A 23,983-nucleotide genomic window follows, 5' to 3' on the forward strand; every position below is an offset into this window, starting at 1 on the left:
GCCATTGGCTGCATTAAGAGAAATCCCATGATGCCTTGTTAACAGGACTGCCATTGGCTGCATTAAGAGAAATCCCATGATGCCTTGTTAACAGGACTGCCATTGGCTGCATTAAGAGAAATCCCATGATGCCTTGTTAACAGGACTGCCATTGGCTGCATTAAGAGAAATCCCATGATGCCTTGTTAACAGGACTGCCATTGGCTGCATTAAGAGAAATCCCATGATGCCTTGTTAACAGGACTGCCATTGGCTGCATTAAGAGAAATCCCATGATGCCTTGTTAACAGGACTGCCATTGGCTGCATTAAGAGAAATCCCATGATGCCTTGTTAACAGGACTGCCATTGGCTGCATTAAGAGAAATCCCATGATGCCTTGTTAACAGGACTGCCATTGGCTGCATTAAGAGAAATCCCATGATGCCTTGTTAACAGGACTGCCATTGGCTGCATTAAGAGAAATCCCATGATGCCTTGTTAACAGGACTGCCATTGGCTGCATTAAGAGAAATCCCATGATGCCTTGTTAACAGGACTGCCATTGGCTGCATTAAGAGAAATCCCATGATGCCTTGTTAACAGGACTGCCATTGGCTGCATTAAGAGAAATCCCATGATGCCTTGTTAACAGGACTGCCATTGGCTGCATTAAGAGAAATCCCATGATGCCTTGTTAACAGGACTGCCATTGGCTGCATTAAGAGAAATCCCATGATGCCTTGTTAACAGGACTGCCATTGGCTGCATTAAGAGAAATCCCATGATGCCTTGTTAACAGGACTGCCATTGGCTGCATTAAGAGAAATCCCATGATGCCTTGTTAACAGGACTGCCATTGGCTGCATTAAGAGAAATCCCATGATGCCTTGTTAACAGGACTGCCATTGGCTGCATTAAGAGAAATCCCATGATGCCTTGTTAACAGGACTGCCATTGGCTGCATTAAGAGAAATCCCATGATGCCTTGTTAACAGGACTGCCATTGGCTGCATTAAGAGAAATCCCATGATGCCTTGTTAACAGGACTGCCATTGGCTGCATTAAGAGAAATCCCATGATGCCTTGTTAACAGGACTGCCATTGGCTGCATTAAGAGAAATCCCATGATGCCTTGTTAACAGGACTGCCATTGGCTGCATTAAGAGAAATCCCATGATGCCTTGTTAACAGGACTGCCATTGGCTGCATTAAGAGAAATCCCATGATGCCTTGTTAACAGGACTGCCATTGGCTGCATTAAGAGAAATCCCATGATGCCTTGTTAACAGGACTGCCATTGGCTGCATTAAGAGAAATCCCATGATGCCTTGTTAACAGGACTGCCATTGGCTGCATTAAGAGAAATCCCATGATGCCTTGTTAACAGGACTGCCATTGGCTGCATTAAGAGAAATCCCATGATGCCTTGTTAACAGGACTGCCATTGGCTGCATTAAGAGAAATCCCATGATGCCTTGTTAACAGGACTGCCATTGGCTGCATTAAGAGAAATCCCATGATGCCTTGTTAACAGGACTGCCATTGGCTGCATTAAGAGAAATCCCATGATGCCTTGTTAACAGGACTGCCATTGGCTGCATTAAGAGAAATCCCATGATGCCTTGTTAACAGGACTGCCATTGGCTGCATTAAGAGAAATCCCATGATGCCTTGTTAACAGGACTGCCATTGGCTGCATTAAGAGAAATCCCATGATGCCTTGTTAACAGGACTGCCATTGGCTGCATTAAGAGAAATCCCATGATGCCTTGTTAACAGGACTGCCATTGGCTGCATTAAGAGAAATCCCATGATGCCTTGTTAACAGGACTGCCATTGGCTGCATTAAGAGAAATCCCATGATGCCTTGTTAACAGGACTGCCATTGGCTGCATTAAGAGAAATCCCATGATGCCTTGTTAACAGGACTGCCATTGGCTGCATTAAGAGAAATCCCATGATGCCTTGTTAACAGGACTGCCATTGGCTGCATTAAGCATGATGCATTAAGAGAAATCCCATGATGCCTTGTTAACAGGACTGCCATTGGCTGCATTAAGAGAAATCCCATGATGCCTTGTTAACAGGACTGCCATTGGCTGCATTAAGAGAAATCCCATGATGCCTTGTTAACAGGACTGCCATTGGCTGCATTAAGAGAAATCCCATGATGCCTTGTTAACAGGACTGCCATTGGCTGCATTAAGAGAAATCCCATGATGCCTTGTTAACAGGACTGCCATTGGCTGCATTAAGAGAAATCCCATGATGCCTTGTTAACAGGACTGCCATTGGCTGCATTAAGAGAAATCCCATGATGCCTTGTTAACAGGACTGCCATTGGCTGCATTAAGAGAAATCCCATGATGCCTTGTTAACAGGACTGCCATTGGCTGCATTAAGAGAAATCCCATGATGCCTTGTTAACAGGACTGCCATTGGCTGCATTAAGAGAAATCCCATGATGCCTTGTTAACAGGACTGCCATTGGCTGCATTAAGAGAAATCCCATGATGCCTTGTTAACAGGACTGCCATTGGCTGCATTAAGAGAAATCCCATGATGCCTTGTTAACAGGACTGCCATTGGCTGCATTAAGAGAAATCCCATGATGCCTTGTTAACAGGACTGCCATTGGCTGCATTAAGAGAAATCCCATGATGCCTTGTTAACAGGACTGCCATTGGCTGCATTAAGAGAAATCCCATGATGCCTTGTTAACAGGACTGCCATTGGCTGCATTAAGAGAAATCCCATGATGCCTTGTTAACAGGACTGCCATTGGCTGCATTAAGAGAAATCCCATGATGCCTTGTTAACAGGACTGCCATTGGCTGCATTAAGAGAAATCCCATGATGCCTTGTTAACAGGACTGCCATTGGCTGCATTAAGAGAAATCCCATGATGCCTTGTTAACAGGACTGCCATTGGCTGCATTAAGAGAAATCCCATGATGCCTTGTTAACAGGACTGCCATTGGCTGCATTAAGAGAAATCCCACGCAGCCTTGTTCACAAGACTGCCATTGGCTGCATTAAGAGAAATCCCACGCAGCCTTGTTAACAAGCTCTAACACTGGAATGTCAGATGTGATCTACACCTCCATTAGGCTGATAGAAATCCTCCTTATTTAGTTTAAGGATTTGTAATGTGTTAATATAGCCTACACTTTCTAGTTCTGAACTGTTATTATGAGTGGGGCGGGGCTATGTGACAACGATCTGGAGCTGCTCACCGATTTGACCGCTCCAACTCCGACACCAACAAATCATCTGCTACGCGGGTGTCTGCTACCGTCGGTTAAAACGCTTGATCTGATCGAATACTAGAGCCTGAGTTGATCTCAAGTTATGATTCAGCTTATATAGGCAATACAGTGAGGGAATGAGTTAGTAGTCGTTTTTAAATGTGCTTATTAAAGAGGTTTTACACACACACACACACACACACACACACCCACCCATGCACTCGCGTACAGAAACACACAATCATACTATTAATACAGAGACTGAAAGAGAGACTATACCTTCTTAGCTCTTCTCATAAGTGTATTCACCCCACACTACACACACACACAAACACACACACACACACAAATGATACACAAAATGAATACACAAAACATTCTAAAAGCTGTCTGAAGAACAGAAGATAAAACACAAAGGGTCTGTCAACATTAGAAAAGGTTTACAAGTGAGAAAACGTTAGCTGTTCCCATTACATAACCTGGCACATTTAGCCTTATGCTAACTGTTCCCATTACATAACCTGGCACATTTAGCCTTACGTTAGCTGTTCCCATTACATAACCTGGCACATTTAGCCTTACGTTAGCTGTTCCCATTACATAACCTGGCACATTTAGCCTTACGTTAGCTGTTCCCATTACATAACCTGGCACATTTAGCCTTACGTTAGCTGTTCCCATTACATAACCTGGCACATTTAGCCTTACGTTAGCTGTTCCCATTACATAACCTGGCACATTTAGCCTTACGTTAGCTGTTCCCATTACATAACCTGGCACATTTAGCCTTACGCTAGCTGTTCCCATTACATAACCTGGCACATTTAGCCTTACGTTAGCTGTTCCCATTACATAACCTGGCACATTTAGCCTTACGTTAGCTGTTCCCATTACATAACCTGGCACATTTAGCCTTATGCTAACCTGACAAGGTGGCAGTGATGATTTCCTGTAAGAAATCCTGCATTCATCACGTGTAACTACGTCAATGATTTTAATTGGCCGATGCACATTTCGAGATGGATATTTGTTTAATTTTTAAAAACTTTTTTCGTAAACTTTTTTTAATGTTCGCCGGTATAGACCCAAAACAAATGTACAAAACATACCCCAAACATACTAAAAGAGGACTCAAATGAACACAGACACACAGATACCTTGAACTCGTAAGACTCTTCGATGACCACCTCTATCCGTGTGTTTTCTCCCAGACTGGGACAGCCCATCTTGGCCACCTCGTCATCCGTCGGCTTGTTCTCATTGGAGTCGCCTAGGAAACGGGGGAATGACGGACAGGTCAGAAAATGTGAAGGAGGGCCAAGATGGGCTGACGGGATGAGTTCCCAAAAAGCTTTGTAGCTAACGTGGCTTTCAAGAAAACTCATCCTCTGCTGTAAAATGTGTGTCTGTGTGTGTGTGTTCACTAGCTAGCATCACTATCGCTGCATAATTAAATCACACCAACCTGTTATCAATAGCGCCTAGACACAAGCTACGCTAACACAACACTTGACACTGTTGGTGGTTATCATTAGCCTCCAGACTCAAGCTAAGCAGTATGTCAAACAAAATCACGCTAACGCTACATATTATATTAATGAAACTCTGCCCGAGGCTGGTGGCTTTTCATGTCGTACGTGAAACATATGGAGTCTTATTCACAACATACTAGATGAGAGAGAAATGAGAGAGAATCATTCCGGTCATATCTCAACACAACGTATAATTTCAGTCATATGTGATTTGTTTCAGGAAACTAGGCGTGTGTCGCGTGTCACTACTTTACAGGAGAGCCATTTGAATGTAAACTTTTTCTTATCAAAATGCGTTTTTTGGCAGAAATGCCTTCTGGAAAATGTGAACTTTAATTTGCCTTAATAACAAACTTGTTTGCCATCTGTAAATACACATTAAATGGTTAAATTACGAGCCCAGTTGGTTTAGCTCAGAAAAAGAGAGCAACCTTTCCGTTAGCCATGATTGGCTAAGATAATGAGTGGGCTGGACATGCCGAGATATGAGTTTGGATTGGTCAGCCATAAAGCACGCTTCTGTCTATCTGAGCTGGTCAGCATGTCTAGGTAATTCTATCTAACGCAGCTTTAAAAAAAAAAAAAAATATTGCGTAGTAAAACTGCATAAACCTAAAGTCAAATTAAAGTGTACTGCTAGCTAACGTTACGTGTATGCTCTCCAATTTCTGGAGGACCGAGTTTTGAAATCAGTGGAATTCGAGTATGACAGCTAAGGAGATGGAGAAAATACCTGTCTCCGGATTACATCTTCAAACTAAGGGCAATCGTGGCATCCGTGACCGGGAGACATGTCCATCCATGATGTATACGGGTAAGATAGTCTAGCAAGGTGTACTGTTAGCTAGCTATTGTTAGCTGGCTAGCTCACTAGCTAACGTTATGTATGTGATCTTATTCCTTGTATCTTCGACACATTTGCTTAACTAGTTATAGCCTAATGCTAACCCTAAAACGAACCCTGCCTCCTAACCTTAAAACAAATTCTAACCCTAAACCGCCTAGAAATAGCATTTGACCTTGTGGGGACCAACAAAAGGTCACCAGTTGGTCAAATGTTTGTTTGTTTACTATTTTTGTGGGGACTTCTCCCCACAAGAATAGTTGAACACGTCAACAGACACACACACACATTTTAAATCGTTTATTTGAATCCACCAATCAAATTTACAAAAAAAAGGATCCAAACATTTCAAGGGTCCCTGTTTGCACGGCTCTCCAGGGTACATAAACCACCTCCTTCTCCAAACAGCTAGTTTGCCCACGACAGCTGAAACAGAGCAGCAGCTAGCCAATTTCTTTGCCCTAGTTTTTTTTTCAGGCCCACAATCTGTGTACATGGCTGAGACTGCCAAATATCAGTGCCACCAGCTTGCACCTACTGTACACCCGAGGCTGTCCAAGTGTGCCACAAGGGGCTGGTTCTTAAGCAGCTTCTCGACACACACACACACAGACAGACAGACAGACAGACAGACAGACAGACAGGCAGACAGACAGACAGACAGACAGACGCAGTCACACACACACCCGCAGTCACACACGCACTCACACACACACACCGTGTTTTTGGCCAGCATCCAGAAGTAGCGGTTCCCCCAGCTCCATTGTGAAGGTCTTGTTCTTTTCATAAAGCTCATCATCAATGATCTTCACCTCGATTATCTTCCTGAAGACAGAGAGGAAGAGAGAGATGAGGAGGAGAGACAGAGAAGAGGAGAGAGAGAGAGAGGAGGAGAGAGAGAGATGAGGAGAGACAGAGAAGAGGAGAGAGAGAGAAAGAGAGAGAGAGAGAGATGAAGAGGAGAGGAGAGAGAGAGAGAGGAGGAGGAGGAGAGAGAGAAGAGGAGAGAGAGAGATGAGGAGGAGAGACAGAGAACAGGAGAGAGAGAGACGGGGTATAAGGAGGAAAAGAAGAGAGAGAGGAGGAGAAGGAGGAGGAGAGAAGGTGACTTTAGTGACACTATTAAACTGACATCCCCATTAAAACCATAAAATCTCCATTAAAACCATAAAATCTCAATTAAAAACCATAAAATCACAATTAATAACATAAAATCACCATTAAAACCTAACCATACAATCCCCACAGCAACACCTGAAAAGATTAAACACGCGATGCTCAGAGGGGAAGAGGAGAGAACGAGAGGAAACACGCACACACACACACACTGTGTGGTTATGACTAGCTGCCATATTGAGGGTTAGAGGTCTGGCTCAGCGCTGAGCGTTCTCACTACTGATAATTCACTGACTGACCCTCGCTGTGGGGGTATATTATATATACACTGTCACGTATATTGTATGCACTATCACACATTATCACATATATTATATACACTATTATATATTATATATACACTATCACATATATTATATATACACTATCACATCTATTATATATACACTATCACATATATTATATACTACACACTATCACATATATTATATACTACACACTATCACAAACTATCACATATATTATATATACACTATAACATATATATACACTATCACACATATTATATATACACTATCACAATCACATATATTATATATACACTGTCACGTATATTGTATGCACTATCACACATTATCACATATATTATATACACTATTATATATTATATATACACTATCACAAATATTATATAAACACGGTCACACTATCACGTATATTATATATACACTATCACATATATTATATATACGCTATCACATATATTATATACATGCTATCACATATATTATATATACACTATCACATATATTATATATACACTATCACTTATATTATATATACACTATCACAAACTATCACATATATTATATATACACTGTCACATATATTAAATATACACTATCACACATTATATAAACACGGTCACACTATCACATATATTATATATACACTATCACATATATTATATATACGCTATCACATATATTATATATACACTATCACATATATTATATATACACTATCACACATAATCACATATATTATATACTACACACTATCACATATATTATATACTACACACTATCACGTTGAGTATATATATACTATCACACACAATCACATATATTATATATACACTATCACATATATTATATATACACTATCACATATATTATATATACACTATCACACATAATCACATATATTATATATACACTATCAAATATATTATATATACACTATCACATATATTATATATACACTATCACATATATTATATATACGCTATCACATATATTATATATACGCTATCACATATATTATATATACACTATCACTTATATTATATACTACACACTATCACAAACTATCACATATATTATATAAAGACTATCACGTATATTAAATATACACTATCACATACTATCACATATATTATATATACACTATCACACACTATCACATATATTATATATACACTATCACATATATTATATATACACTATCACATATATTATATATACACTATCACATATATTATATATACACTATCACAAACTATCACATATATTATATAAAGACTATCACGTATATTATATATACACTATCACATACTATCACATATATTATATATACACTATCACATATATTATATATACACTATCACATACTATCACATATATTATATATACACTATCACATATATTATATATACACTATCACATACTATCACATATATTATATATACACTATCACATATATTATATATACACTATCACATATATTATATATACACTATCACTTATATTATATATACACTATCACATATATTATATATACACTATCACATATATTATATATACAGTATCACACACAATCACATATATTATATATACACTATGACATATGTTATATATACACTATCACATATATTATATATACACTATCACGTATATCATATATACACTATCACATATATTATATATACACTATGACATATGTTATATATACACTATCACATATACTATATATACACTATCACGTATATTATATATACACTATCACATATATTATATATACACTATCACATATATTATATATACACTATCACTTATATTATATATACACTATCACTTATATTATATATACACTGTCACACACTATCACATATATTATATATACACTATCACTTATATTATATACACTATCACTTATATTATATATACACTATCACATACATTATATATACACTATCACATACTATCACATATATTATATATACACTATCACATATATTATATATACACTATCACATACTATCACATATATTATATATACACTATCACATATATTATATATACACTATCACATATATTATATATACACTATCACATATATTATATATACACTATCACTTATATTATATATACACTATCACATATATTATATATACACTATCACATATATTATATATACAGTATCACACACAATCACATATATTATATATACACTATCACTTATATTATATATACACTGTCACACACTATCACATATATTATATATACACTATCACTTATATTATATACACTATCACTTATATTATATATACACTATCACATACATTATATATACACTATCACACATAATCACATATATTATATATACACTATCACATATATTATATATACACTATCACATATATTATATATACACTATCACATATGTTATATATACACTATCACATATATTATATATACGCTATCACTTATATTATATATACACTATCACTTATATTATATATACACTATCACTTATATTATATATACACTATCACACATAATCACATATATTATATATACACTATCACATATATTATATATACACTATCACACATAATCACATATATTATATATACACTATCACATATATTATATATACACGATCACATATATTATATATACACTATCACACACTATCACATATATCATATATACACTATCACATATATTATATATACACTATCACATATATTATATATACACTATCACACATAATCACATATATCATATATACACTATCACATATGTTATATATACACTATCACATATATTATATATACACTATCACTTATATTATATATACACTATCACTTATATTATATATACACTATCACTTATATTATATACACTATCACTTATATTATATACACTATCACATATATTATATATAGACTATCACTTATATTATATATACACTATCACTTATATTATATATATACACTATCACTTATATTATATATACACTATCACACACTATCACTTATATTATATATACACTATCACTTATATTATATATATACACTATCACATATATTATATATACACTATCACTTATATTATATATACACTATCACTTATATTATATATACACTATCACATATATTATATACACTATCACATATATTATATATACACTATTACTTATATTATATATATACACTATCACTTATATTATATACACTATCACATATATTATATATAGACTATCACTTATATTATATATACACTATCACACACTATCACTTATATTATATATACACTATCACATATATTATATATACACTATCACACACTATCACATATATTATATATACACTATCACATATATTATATATACACTATCACACACTATCACTTATATTATATATACACTATCACATATATTATATATAGACTATCACATATATTATATATATACTATCACACACTATCACTTATATTATATATACACTATCACATATATTATATATACACTATCACACACTATCACATATATTATATATACACTATCACATATATTATATATACACTATCACACACTATCACTTATATATTATATACACTATCACATATATTATATATACACTATCACTTATATTATATACACTATCACATATATTATATATAGACTATCACTTATATTATATATACACTATCACACACTATCACTTATATTATATATACACTATCACACACTATCACATATATTATATATACACTATCACTTATATTATATATACACTATCACACACTATCACATATATTATATATACACTATCACATATATTATATATACACTATCACACACTATCACATATATTATATATACACTATCACATATATTATATATACACTGTCACACACTATCACATATATTATATATACACTATCACATATATTATATATAGACTATCACATATATTATATATATACTATCACATATATTATATATACACTATCACATATATTATATATACACTATCACATATATTATATATACACTATCACGTATATTATATATACACTATCACATATATTATATATACACTATCACATATATTATATATACACTATCACATATATTATATACACACTATCACATATATTATATATACACTATCACACACTATCACATATATTATATACACACTATCACACATAATCACATATATTATATATACACTATCACACATAATCACATATATTATATATACACTATCACTTATATTATATATACACTATCACATATATTATATATACACTATCACACATAATCACATATATTATATATACACTATCACACATAATCACATATATTATATATACACTATCACATATATTATATATACACTATCACATATATTATATATACACTATCACATATATTATATATATACTATCACACACAATCAAGCAATATTATATATACACTATCACATATATTATATATACACTATCACACACTATCACTTATATTATATATACACTATCACATATATTATATATACACTATCACAAACGATCACATATATTATATATACACTGTCACACACTATCACATATATTATATATACACTATCACATATATTATATATACACTATCACATACTATCACATATATTATATATACACTATCACATATATTATATATACACTATCACATACTATCACATATATTATATATACACTATCACATATATTATATATACACTATCACATATATTATATATACACTATCACATATATTATATATACACTATCACATACTATCACATATATTATATAGACACTATCACATATATTATATATACACTATCACATACTATCACATATATTATATATACACTATCACATATATTATATATACACTATCACATATATTATATATACACTATCACATATATTATATATACACTATCACTTATATTATATATACACTATCACATATATTATATATACACTATCACATATATTATATATACAGTATCACACACAATCACATATATTATATACACACTATCACATATATTATATATACACTATCACACACTATCACATATATTATATACACACTATCACACATAATCACATATATTATATATACACTATCACACATAATCACATATATTATATATACACTATCACTTATATTATATATACACTATCACATATATTATATATACACTATCACACATAATCACATATATTATATATACACTATCACACATAATCACATATATTATATATACACTATCACATATATTATATATACACTATCACATATATTATATATACACTATCACATATATTATATATATACTATCACACACAATCAAGCAATATTATATATACACTATCACATATATTATATATACACTATCACACACTATCACTTATATTATATATACACTATCACATATATTATATATACACTATCACAAACGATCACATATATTATATATACACTGTCACACACTATCACATATATTATATATACACTATCACGTATATTATATATACACTATCACATACTATCACATATATTATATATACACTATCACATATATTATATATACACTATCACATACTATCACATATATTATATATACACTATCACATATATTATATATACACTATCACATACTATCACATATATTATATATACACTATCACATATATTATATATACACTATCACATATATTATATATACACTATCACATATATTATATATACACTATCACATACTATCACATATATTATATAGACACTATCACATATATTATATATACACTATCACATACTATCACATATATTATATATACACTATCACATATATTATATATACACTATCACATTTTTTTTATATATACACTATCACATATATTATATATACACTATCACTTATATTATATATACACTATCACATATATTATATATACACTATCACATATATTATATATACAGTATCACACACAATCACATATATTATATATACACTATGACATATGTTATATATACACTATCACATATATTATATATACACTATCACGTATATTATATATACACTATCACATATATTATATATACACTATCACGTATATTATATATACACTATCACATATATTATATATACACTATGACATATGTTATATATACACTATCACATATACTATATATACACTATCACGTATATTATATATACACTATCACATATATTATATATACACTATCACATATATTATATATACACTATCACTTATATTATATATACACTATCACTTATATTATATATACACTGTCACACACTATCACATATATTATATATACACTATCACTTATATTATATACACTATCACTTATATTATATATACACTATCACATACATTATATATACACTATCACACATAATCACATATATTATATATACACTATCACATATATTATATATACACTATCACATATGTTATATATACACTATCACATATATTATATATACACTATCACTTATATTATATATACACTATCACTTATATTATATATACACTATCACTTATATTATATATACACTATCACACATAATCACATATATTATATATACACTATCACATATATTATATATACACTATCACACATAATCACATATATTATATATACACTATCACATATATTATATATACACTATCACATATATTATATATACACTATCACACACTATCACATATATCATATATACACTATCACATATATCATATATACACTATCACATATATCATATATACACTATCACACATAATCACATATATCATATATACACTATCACTTATATTATATACACTATCACTTATATTATATATATACACTATCACTTATATTATATATACACTATCACTTATATTATATATACACTATCACTTATATTATATATACACTATCACTTATATTATATACACTATCACATATATTATATATAGACTATCACTTATATTATATATACACTATCACACACTATCACTTATATTATATATACACTATCACATATACTATATATACACTATCACACACTATCACATATATTATATATACACTATCACATATATTATATATACACTATCACACACTATCACTTATATTATATATACACTATCACATATATTATATATACACTATCACACACTATCACATATATTATATATACACTATCACATATATTATATATACACTATCACACACTATCACATATATTATATATACACTATCACATATATTATATATACACTATCACACACTATCACTTATATTATATATACACTATCACATATATTATATATACACTATCACATATATTATATATACACTATCACACACTATCACGTATATTATATATACACTATCACATATATTATATATACACTATCACATATATTATATATACACTATCACATATATTATATATACACTATCACACACTATCACATATATTATATACACACTATCACACATAATCACATATATTATATATACACTATCACACATAATCACATATATTATATATACACTATCACATATATTATATATACACTATCACATATATTATATATATACTATCACACACAATCAAGCAATATTATATATACACTATCACATATATTATATATACACTATCACACACTATCACTTATATTATATATACACTATCACATATATTATATATACACTATCACAAACGATCACATATATTATATATACACTGTCACACACTATCACATATATTATATATACACTATCACGTATATTATATATACACTATCACATATATTATATACACACTATCACATATATTATATATACACTATCACATATATTATATATACACTATCACTTATATTATATATACACTATCACTTATATTATATATACACTATCACATATATTATATATAGACTATCACACATAATCACATATATTATATATACACTATCACACATAATCACTTATATTATATATACACTATCACGTATATTATATATACACTATCACATATATTATATATACACTATCACATATATTATATATACACTATCACTTATATTATATATATACACTATCACATATATTATATATACACTATCACGTATATTATATATACACTATCACATATATTATATATACACTATCACTTATATTATATATAGACTATCACACACTATCACATATATTATATAAACACTATCACATATATCATATATACACTATCACATATATTATATATAGACTATCACTTATATTATATATACACTATCACATATATTATATATACACTATCACACACAATCACATATATCATATATACACTATCACATATATTATATATACACTATCACATATATTATATATACACTATCACTTATATTATATATACACTATCACATATATTATATATATACTATCACACACAATCACATATATTATATATACACTATCACACACAATCACATATATTATATATACACTATCACTTATATTATATATACACTATCACATATATTATATATACACTATCACTTATATTATATATACACTATCACATATATTATATATATACTATCACACATAATCGCTTATATTATATATACACTATCACATATATCATATATACACTATCACATATATTATATATACACTATCACATATATTATATATACACTATCACACATAATCACATATATTATATATACACTATCAAATATATTATATATACACTATCACATACTATCACATATATTATATATACACTATCACATATATTATATATACACTAAAACAGATAATCACATCTATTATATATACACTATCACATACTATCACATATATTATATATACACTATCTCTCTCTGTCTCTTTCGCTCTCTCCGTGTGTCTCTCTCTGTCTGTTTCTATCACCATATCTCTCTCTCTCTTTCACCATATCTTTCTCTCTCTTCCATCTCTCTCTTCCCCATCTCTCCATCACTCCTCTCCCCCTCTACCTCTCCCCCTTCTCCTCCTCTCTTCTCTTCTCTTTTTTTCTCCCTCCCCCTTCTCCTATCGTCTTCCTCCTCTCCTCCCTCTCCCTTTCCCCTTCTCCTCACTCTCCCTCTCCCTTATCCTCTTCCTCCTCTCCTCCCTCTCCCTTTCCCCCTTCTTCTCCCTTTCCCCTTCTCCTCACTCTCCCTCTCCCTTCTCCTATCGTCTTCCTCCTGTCCTCCCTCTCCCTTTCCCCCTTCTCCTCACTTCCCCTCCCCCTCTACCTCTCCCCTTCTCCTCCTCTCTTCTCTTCTCTTTTTTCTCCCTCCCCTTCTCCTATTGTCTTCCTCCTCTCCTCCCTCTCCCTTTCCCCCTTCTCCTCACTCTCCCTCTCCCTTATCCTCTTCCTCCTCTCCTCCCTCTCCCTTTCCCCCTTCTTCTCCCTTTCCCCCTTCTCCTCACTCCCCCTCTCCCTCTCCCTTCTCCTATCGTCTTCCTCCCTCTCCTCCCTCTCCCTTTCCCCTTCTCCTCCTCCCTCTCCCTTATCCTCTTCCTCCTCTCCTCCCTCTCCCTTTCCCCTTCTTCTCCCTTTCCCCCTTCTCCTCACTCCCCCTCTCCCTCTCCCTTCTCCTATCGTCTTCCTCCTGTCCTCCCTCTCCCTTTCCCCCTTCTCCTCACTTCCCCTCTCCCTCTACCTCTCCCCCTTCTCCTCACTTCCCCTCTCCCTCTACCTCTCCCCTTCTCCTCACTTTCCCTCTACCTCTCCCCCTTCTCCTCACTTCCTCTCTCCCTCTCCTCTCCAGTTGTTTATGACTGGGTTCCAGAGGATCGGTTAAAGTTCTTGTTCTCCTGATTTGTCCTCTTGTTCCAGCTAATGACATCATGACCCCCGTTGCCGTGGCAGCATGCCAAACAGCCACTACACAAAATATACCTACAAGCACAAAGTACCCATACTTACATGATAGAGACGGCAGGGGGGGAGAATAGAGACACAGACAGAGAACGCGAGGTAGAGATCGAAAAGACAGGAATAAAAGAGGGAAAGTTCATAAATAATAGAAGGAAAGAAAGACAGGAAATAAATAAAAGATATAAAGTGTTTTATAATGTTTATTAACATTTCATTTTTTTAACCTTTATTTAACTAGACAAGTCAGTTAAATGTTTTATTGATTTATTTCCAATTATGGCCTAACCCCGCCGATGCTGGGCCATTTGTACGCTGCCCTATGGGACTCCCAATCACAGCCGGTTGTGATACAGCCTGGAATCGAACCAGGGTCTGTAGTGGCGCCTCTGGCACTGAGATGCAGGGCCTTAGACCGCTGTGATACAGCCTGGAATTGAACCAGGGTCTAGTGAGATGAGATGCAGGGCCTTAGACCGCTGTGATACAGCCTGGAATCGAACCAGGGTCTGTAGTGGCGCCTCTGGCACTGAGATGCAGGGCCTTAGACCGCTGTGATACAGCCTGGAATCGAACCAGGGTCTGTAGTGACGCCTCTGGCACTGAGATGCAGGGCCTTAGACCGCTGTGATACAGCCTGGAATCGAACCAGGGTCTGTAGTGACACCTCTAGCACTGAGATGCAGTGTCTTAGACCGCTGTGCCACTCGGTAGACCTACATGATTTAGTGTGTTAGAATGCCCTCAGTGAACGAGAGGAAGACAGAAAATAAATAAAAGAGAGAAAGTGTTTTTATACTGTTTGATTTAGTGTGTTAGAAACAGGAAGTGAGAGAGGTGTGTTTTCATTACTGGGATGCATCAGCCACAAACTTCTCATTCTACTGAGTGTCTGAGATTTATACACACACACTAAACACAACCCCCTCGCCTCCTCTCCAGTCCTCGCACTAAATCTCACACACACCCTGGAACACACACACACACACACACACACACACACACACACACACACTCACACACACCAGTCCGGAACACACACACACAACCCCGGAACACACACACAACTCCGGAATACACACACACAACCCCGGAACACACACACACCAGCCCGGAACACACACACACCAGCCCAGAACACACACACACCAGCCCAGAACACACACACACCAGCCCAGAACACACACACACAACCCCTGGAACACACACACACAACCCCGGAACACACACACACAACCCCGGAACACACACACACAACCCCGGAACACACACACACACAACCCCGGAACACACACACACAACCCCGGAACACACACACACAACCCCGGAACACACACACACAACCCCGGAACACACACACACAACCCCGGAACACACACACAACTCCGGAATACACACACACAACCCCGGGAACACACACACACAACCCCGGAACACACACACACAACCCCGGAACACACACACAACTCCGGAACACACACACACAACCCCGGAACACACACACAACTCCGGAATACACACACACAACCCCGGGAACACACACACACAACCCCGGAACACACACACACAACCCCGGAACACACACACACAACCCCGGAACACACACACACAACCCCGGGAACACACACACACAACCCCGGAACACACACACAGCTCTAAGCCAGAAAACGGACATGGTTAGGGAGAGACTGTCCCAGCCAAGCACGGCAGCTAATGACATTATATACTACAACATGAAATAAAGAAAAAAGATAGAGAATCCCTTTAAACTTTCATGAGTTTATAGGAGAAGGCGCTTAAGGTGAACTGTGGTCTAGACTAGAGACTGTGGAAGTTACACTTAGCTATAACAGAGAGAGAGAGAGAGAGAGAGAGAGAGAGACAGAGAGAGAGAGAGAGAGAGAGAGACAGAGAGAGAAACACACAGAGAGAGACACAGAGAGAGAGACAGATAGACAGAGAGAGAGACAGAGAGAAGGTGGGAGAGAGAGGCAGAGAGAGAGAGACAGAGAGAGAGAGAGAGAGACAGAGAGAGAGACACACAGAGAGAGACACAGAGAGAGAGAGACACACAGAGAGAGAGAGAGACAGAGAGAGATGGAATCTAGTAAACACACAGTGTAGGGTCAAGACCTATGGTGTCGTAACAGCAGGTTATTGTGCTGTAGAAGAAAGAGGGAGATAGAGGAGCACAGACACAAACGAAGCTGACCTTTGATCTCTAGAACACACAGACACACGCATGTAATGTAATTCATAGGAGAGAGCAGTACAAAATCAGGCATCAGGCCGTGTGATGTACATGTCTCCCTATGACATCATCAGACTGACTGTTATAATATGGTGTTTACTGTGTCTATCATTAGACTGGTATTACAGGATGTTTACTGTGTCTATCATCACACTGTTATTACAGGATGTTTACTGTGTCTATCATCACACTGTTATTACAGGATGTTTACTGTGTCTATCATCACACTGTTATAATGTGATGTTTACTGTGTCTATCATCAGACTGACTGTTATTACAGGATGTTTACTGTGTCTATCATCAGACTGACTGTTATTACAGGATGTTTACTGTGTCTATCATCACACTGTTATTACAGGATGTTTACTGTGTCTATCATCACACTGTTATTACAGGATGTTTACTGTGTCTATCATCACACTGTTATTACAGGATGTTTACTGTGTCTATCATCACACTGTTATTACAGGATGTTTACTGTGTCTATCATCAGACTGTTATTACAGGATGTTTACTGTGTCTATCATCACACTGTTATTACAGGATGTTTACTGTGTCTATCATCAGACTGTTATTACAGGATGTTTACTGTGTCTATCATCACACTGTTATTACAGGATGTTTACTGTGTCTATCATCACACTGTTATTACAGGATGTTTACTGTGTCTATCATCACACTGTTATTACAGGATGTTTACTGTGTCTATCATCAGACTGACTGTTATTACAGGATGTTTACTGTGTCTATCATCACACTGTTATTACAGGATGTTTACTGTGTCTATCATCACACTGTTATTACAGGATGTTTACTGTGTCTATCATCACACTGTTATTACAGGATGTTTACTGTGTCTATCATCAGACTGACTGTTATTACAGGATGTTTACTGTGTCTATCATCACACTGTTATTACAGGATGTTTACTGTGTCTATCATCACACTGTTATTACAGGATGTTTACTGTGTCTATCATCACACTGTTATTACAGGATGTTTACTGTGTCTATCATCACACTGTTATTACAGGATGTTTACTGTGTCTATCATCACACTGTTATTACAGGATGTTTACTGTGTCTATCATCACACTGTTATTACAGGATGTTTACTGTGTCTATCATCAGACTGTTATTACAGGATGTTTACTGTGTCTATCATCACACTGTTATTACAGGATGTTTACTGTGTCTATCATCACACTGTTATTACAGGATGTTTACTGTGTCTATCATCAGACTGACTGTTATAATGTGATGTTTACTGTGTCTATGTAGTTGAGGATGTTTAGTCATCATCACACTGTTATTACAGGATGGTTTCAAACCAGGATGTTCCCTGTGTCTTCATCCAGTTCCCACAGGAGTCTGTATCATCACACTGTATTACAGGATGTTTTGTTCTATCATCCCTGTGTTAGGGCAGTAGTGATGTTTACTGTGTCTATGTAGTTGAGGTGAGTCATATCCCACCCATGGTTTCAAACCTTGTTCCCTGTTCCCAGTTCCCAGTAGTCTGTACATGAGTAGTACTCTCCTTGTTCACCTCCCTGTGTCAGGGCAGTAGTCTGTAGTAGTACTCTCCTTGTTCACCTCCCTGTGTCAGGGCAGTAGTCTGTAGTAGTACTCTCCTTGTTCACCTCCCTGTGTCAGGGCAGTAGTCTGTAGTAGTACTCTCCTTGTTCACCTCCCTGCGTCAGGGCAGTAGTCTGTAGTAGTACTCTCCTTGTTCACCTCCCTGTGTCAGGGCAGTAGTCTGTACTAGTACTCTCCTTGTTCACCTCCCTGTGTCAGGGCAGTAGTCTGTAGTAGTACTCTCCTTGTTCACCTCCCTGTGTCAGGGCAGTAGTCTGTACTAGTACTCTCCTTGTTCACCTCCCTGTGTCAGGGCAGTAGTCTGTAGTAGTACTCTCCTTGTTCACCTCCCTGTGTCAGGGCAGTAGTCTGTAGTAGTACTCTCCTTGTTCACCTCCCTGTGTCAGGGCAGTAGTCTGTAGTAGTACTCTCCTTGTTCACCTCCCTGTGTCAGGGCAGTAGTCTGTAGTAGTACTCTCCTTGTTCACCTCCCTGTGTCAGGGCAGTAGTCTGTAGTAGTACTCTCCTTGTTCACCTCCCTGTGTCAGGGCAGTAGTCTGTACTAGTACTCTCCTTGTTCACCTCCCTGTGTCAGGGCAGTAGTCTGTACTAGTACTCTCCTTGTTCACCTCCCTGTGTCAGGGCAGTAGTCTGTACTAGTACTCTCCTTGTTCACCTCCCTGTGTCAGGGCAGTAGTCTGTACTAGTACTCTCCTTGTTCACCTCCCTGTGTCAGGGCAGTAGTCTGTACTAGTACTCTCCTTGTTCACCTCCCTGTGTCAGGGCAGTAGTCTGTAGTAGTACTCTCCTTGTTCACCTCCCTGTGTCAGGGCAGTAGTCTGTAGTAGTACTCTCCTTGTTCACCTCCCTGTGTCAGGGCAGTAGTCTGTACTAGTACTCTCCTTGTTCACCTCCCTGTGTCAGGGCAGTAGTCTGTAGTAGTACTCTCCTTGTTCACCTCCCTGTGTCAGGGCAGTAGTCTGTAGTAGTACTCTCCTTGTTCACCTCCCTGTGTCAGGGCAGTAGTCTGTAGTAGTACTCTCCTTGTTCACCTCCCTGTGTCAGGGCAGTAGTCTGTAGTAGTACTCTCCTTGTTCACCTCCCTGTGTCAGGGCAGTAGTCTGTACTAGTACTCTCCTTGTTCACCTCCCTGTGTCAGGGCAGTAGTCTGTACTAGTACTCTCCTTGTTCACCTCCCTGTGTCAGGGCAGTAGTCTGTACTAGTACTCTCCTTGTTCACCTCCCTGTGTCAGGGCAGTAGTCTGTAGTAGTACTCTCCTTGTTCACCTCCCTGCGTCAGGGCAGTAGTCTGTAGTAGTACTCTCCTTGTTCACCTCCCTGTGTCAGGGCAGTAGTCTGTAGTAGTACTCTCCTTGTTCACCTCCCTGCGTCAGGGCAGTAGTCTGTAGTAGTAGTCTCCTTGTTCACCTCCCTGTGTCAGGGCAGTAGTCTGTACTAGTACTCTCCTTGTTCACCTCCCTGTGTCAGGGCAGTAGTCTGTAGTAGTACTCTCCTTGTTCACCTCCCTGCGTCAGGGCAGTAGTCTGTAGTAGTACTCTCCTTGTTCACCTCCCTGCGTCAGGGCAGTAGTCTGTAGTAGTACTCTCCTTGTTCGCCTCCCTGCGTCAGGGCAGTAGTCTGTAGTAGTACTCTCCTTGTTCGCCTCCCTGCGTCAGGGCAGTAGTCTGTAGTAGTAGTACTCTCCTTGTTCACCTCCCTGCGTCAGGGCAGTAGTCTGTAGTAGTACTCTCCTTGTTCACCTCCCTGCGTCAGGGCAGTAGTCTGTAGTAGTACTCTCCTTGTTCACCTCCCTGCGTCAGGGCAGTATTCTGTACTAGTACTCTACTTGTTCACCTCCCTGCGTCAGGGCAGTATTCTGTACTAGTACTCTCCTTGTTCACCTCCCTGCGTCAGGGCAGTAGTCTGTAGTAGTACTCTCCTTGTTCACCTCCCTGCGTCAGGGCAGTATTCTGTACTAGTACTCTACTTGTTCAACTCCCTGCGTCAGGGCAGTAGTCTGTAGTAGTACTCTCCTTGTTCACCTCCCTGCGTCAGGGCAGTAGTCTGTACTAGTACTCTACTTGTTCACCTCCCTGCGTCAGGGCAGTATTCTGTACTAGTACTCTACTTGTTCACCTCCCTGCGTCAGGGCAGTATTCTGTACTAGTACTCTCCTTGTTCACCTCCCTGCGTCAGGGCAGTAGTCTGTAGTAGTACTCTCCTTGGGTTAGCAGTAAAGAGCGCAGATATGGGGTGACAGTCGCCCGACTAAGAGAGGGCCTCTCCGAATTACACACATCTTTAATACCAGCATACAGAAGGCTGTGAGGCGTGACCAGCAACAGCTAACAAACATCCCCCTGAAATCACACAACGGTAACCACCAGAACGACACACAAACCTCAATGAAACCATACAACCACCTGATTGAAGTGAGAGGATGGGGGGCTAGAGAGAGAGAGAGAGAGGAAGGAGGGTGACCTACCCCAGAGAGAGAGATGGAGAGAGAGAGGAAGGAGGGTGACCTACCCCAGAGAGAGAGAGAGAGAGAGAGAGGAAGGAGGGTGACCTACCCCAGAGAGAGAGATGGAGAGAGAGAAAAAGAGAGTGACCAAAAGCACAGAGACCCAAATAATGGTGAATTACACCTTCATTACTGAGACATTAAAACCCAGAAACAAAAAAAGGCCAGTACAACAGCAAGCAGCTGACACTAATTGAGGAGTCCATAAACACCAACAACTTCTGGCAAAATTGGAAAAACTAAAAAAATATAATCAAGAGGAATTAGCGATACAAAATGGTGACATGTGGACAACCCATTTTAAAACACTCTACAACACCGTTCAAATTGACACAAACGCAGAACAACGGCAAATTCATGAGAAGTTGAATGGATTAGAAAAAGCTATAAAGAACAATCAAAATCCACTGGACCAGGAGCTGTATAACAAACTAAACTATTACTGACCAGGAGCTCTATAAGAAACTAAACTATTACTGACCAGGAGCTCTATAAGACACTAAACTATTACTGACCAGGAGCTCTATAACAAACTAAACTATTACTGACCAGGAGCTGTATAACAAACTAAACTATTACTGACCAGGAGCTCTATAAGAAACTAAACTATTACTGACCAGGAGCTCTATAAGAAACTTAACTATTACTGACCAGG

General features: G+C 36.2%; 1 protein-coding gene across 3 annotated transcripts in view; it reads right to left on the reverse strand.

Annotated features, from left to right (window-relative positions):
- The window catches only part of LOC115124871 (sodium/calcium exchanger 1-like), a 108,695-nt gene that overhangs the window by 8,792 nt on the left and 75,920 nt on the right, over positions 1-23,983 (reverse strand). For 2 of the 3 annotated variants that reach the window (XM_065025232.1, XM_065025234.1), the window contains 3 exons: positions 6,324-6,430; positions 4,387-4,499; positions 3,509-3,544 (listed from right to left, as the gene is read on the reverse strand). In XM_065025232.1, the coding sequence (XP_064881304.1) occupies positions 3,509-3,544; positions 4,387-4,499; positions 6,324-6,430 (256 nt within the window). The remainder of the gene's footprint in view (positions 1-3,508; positions 3,545-4,386; positions 4,500-6,323; positions 6,431-23,983) is intronic. The other variant, XM_065025233.1, reaches the window with a different exon arrangement.

This window comes from Oncorhynchus nerka, linkage group LG12 (assembly GCF_034236695.1).
Source record: "Oncorhynchus nerka isolate Pitt River linkage group LG12, Oner_Uvic_2.0, whole genome shotgun sequence".
Lineage (NCBI taxonomy): Eukaryota > Metazoa > Chordata > Actinopteri > Salmoniformes > Salmonidae > Oncorhynchus > Oncorhynchus nerka.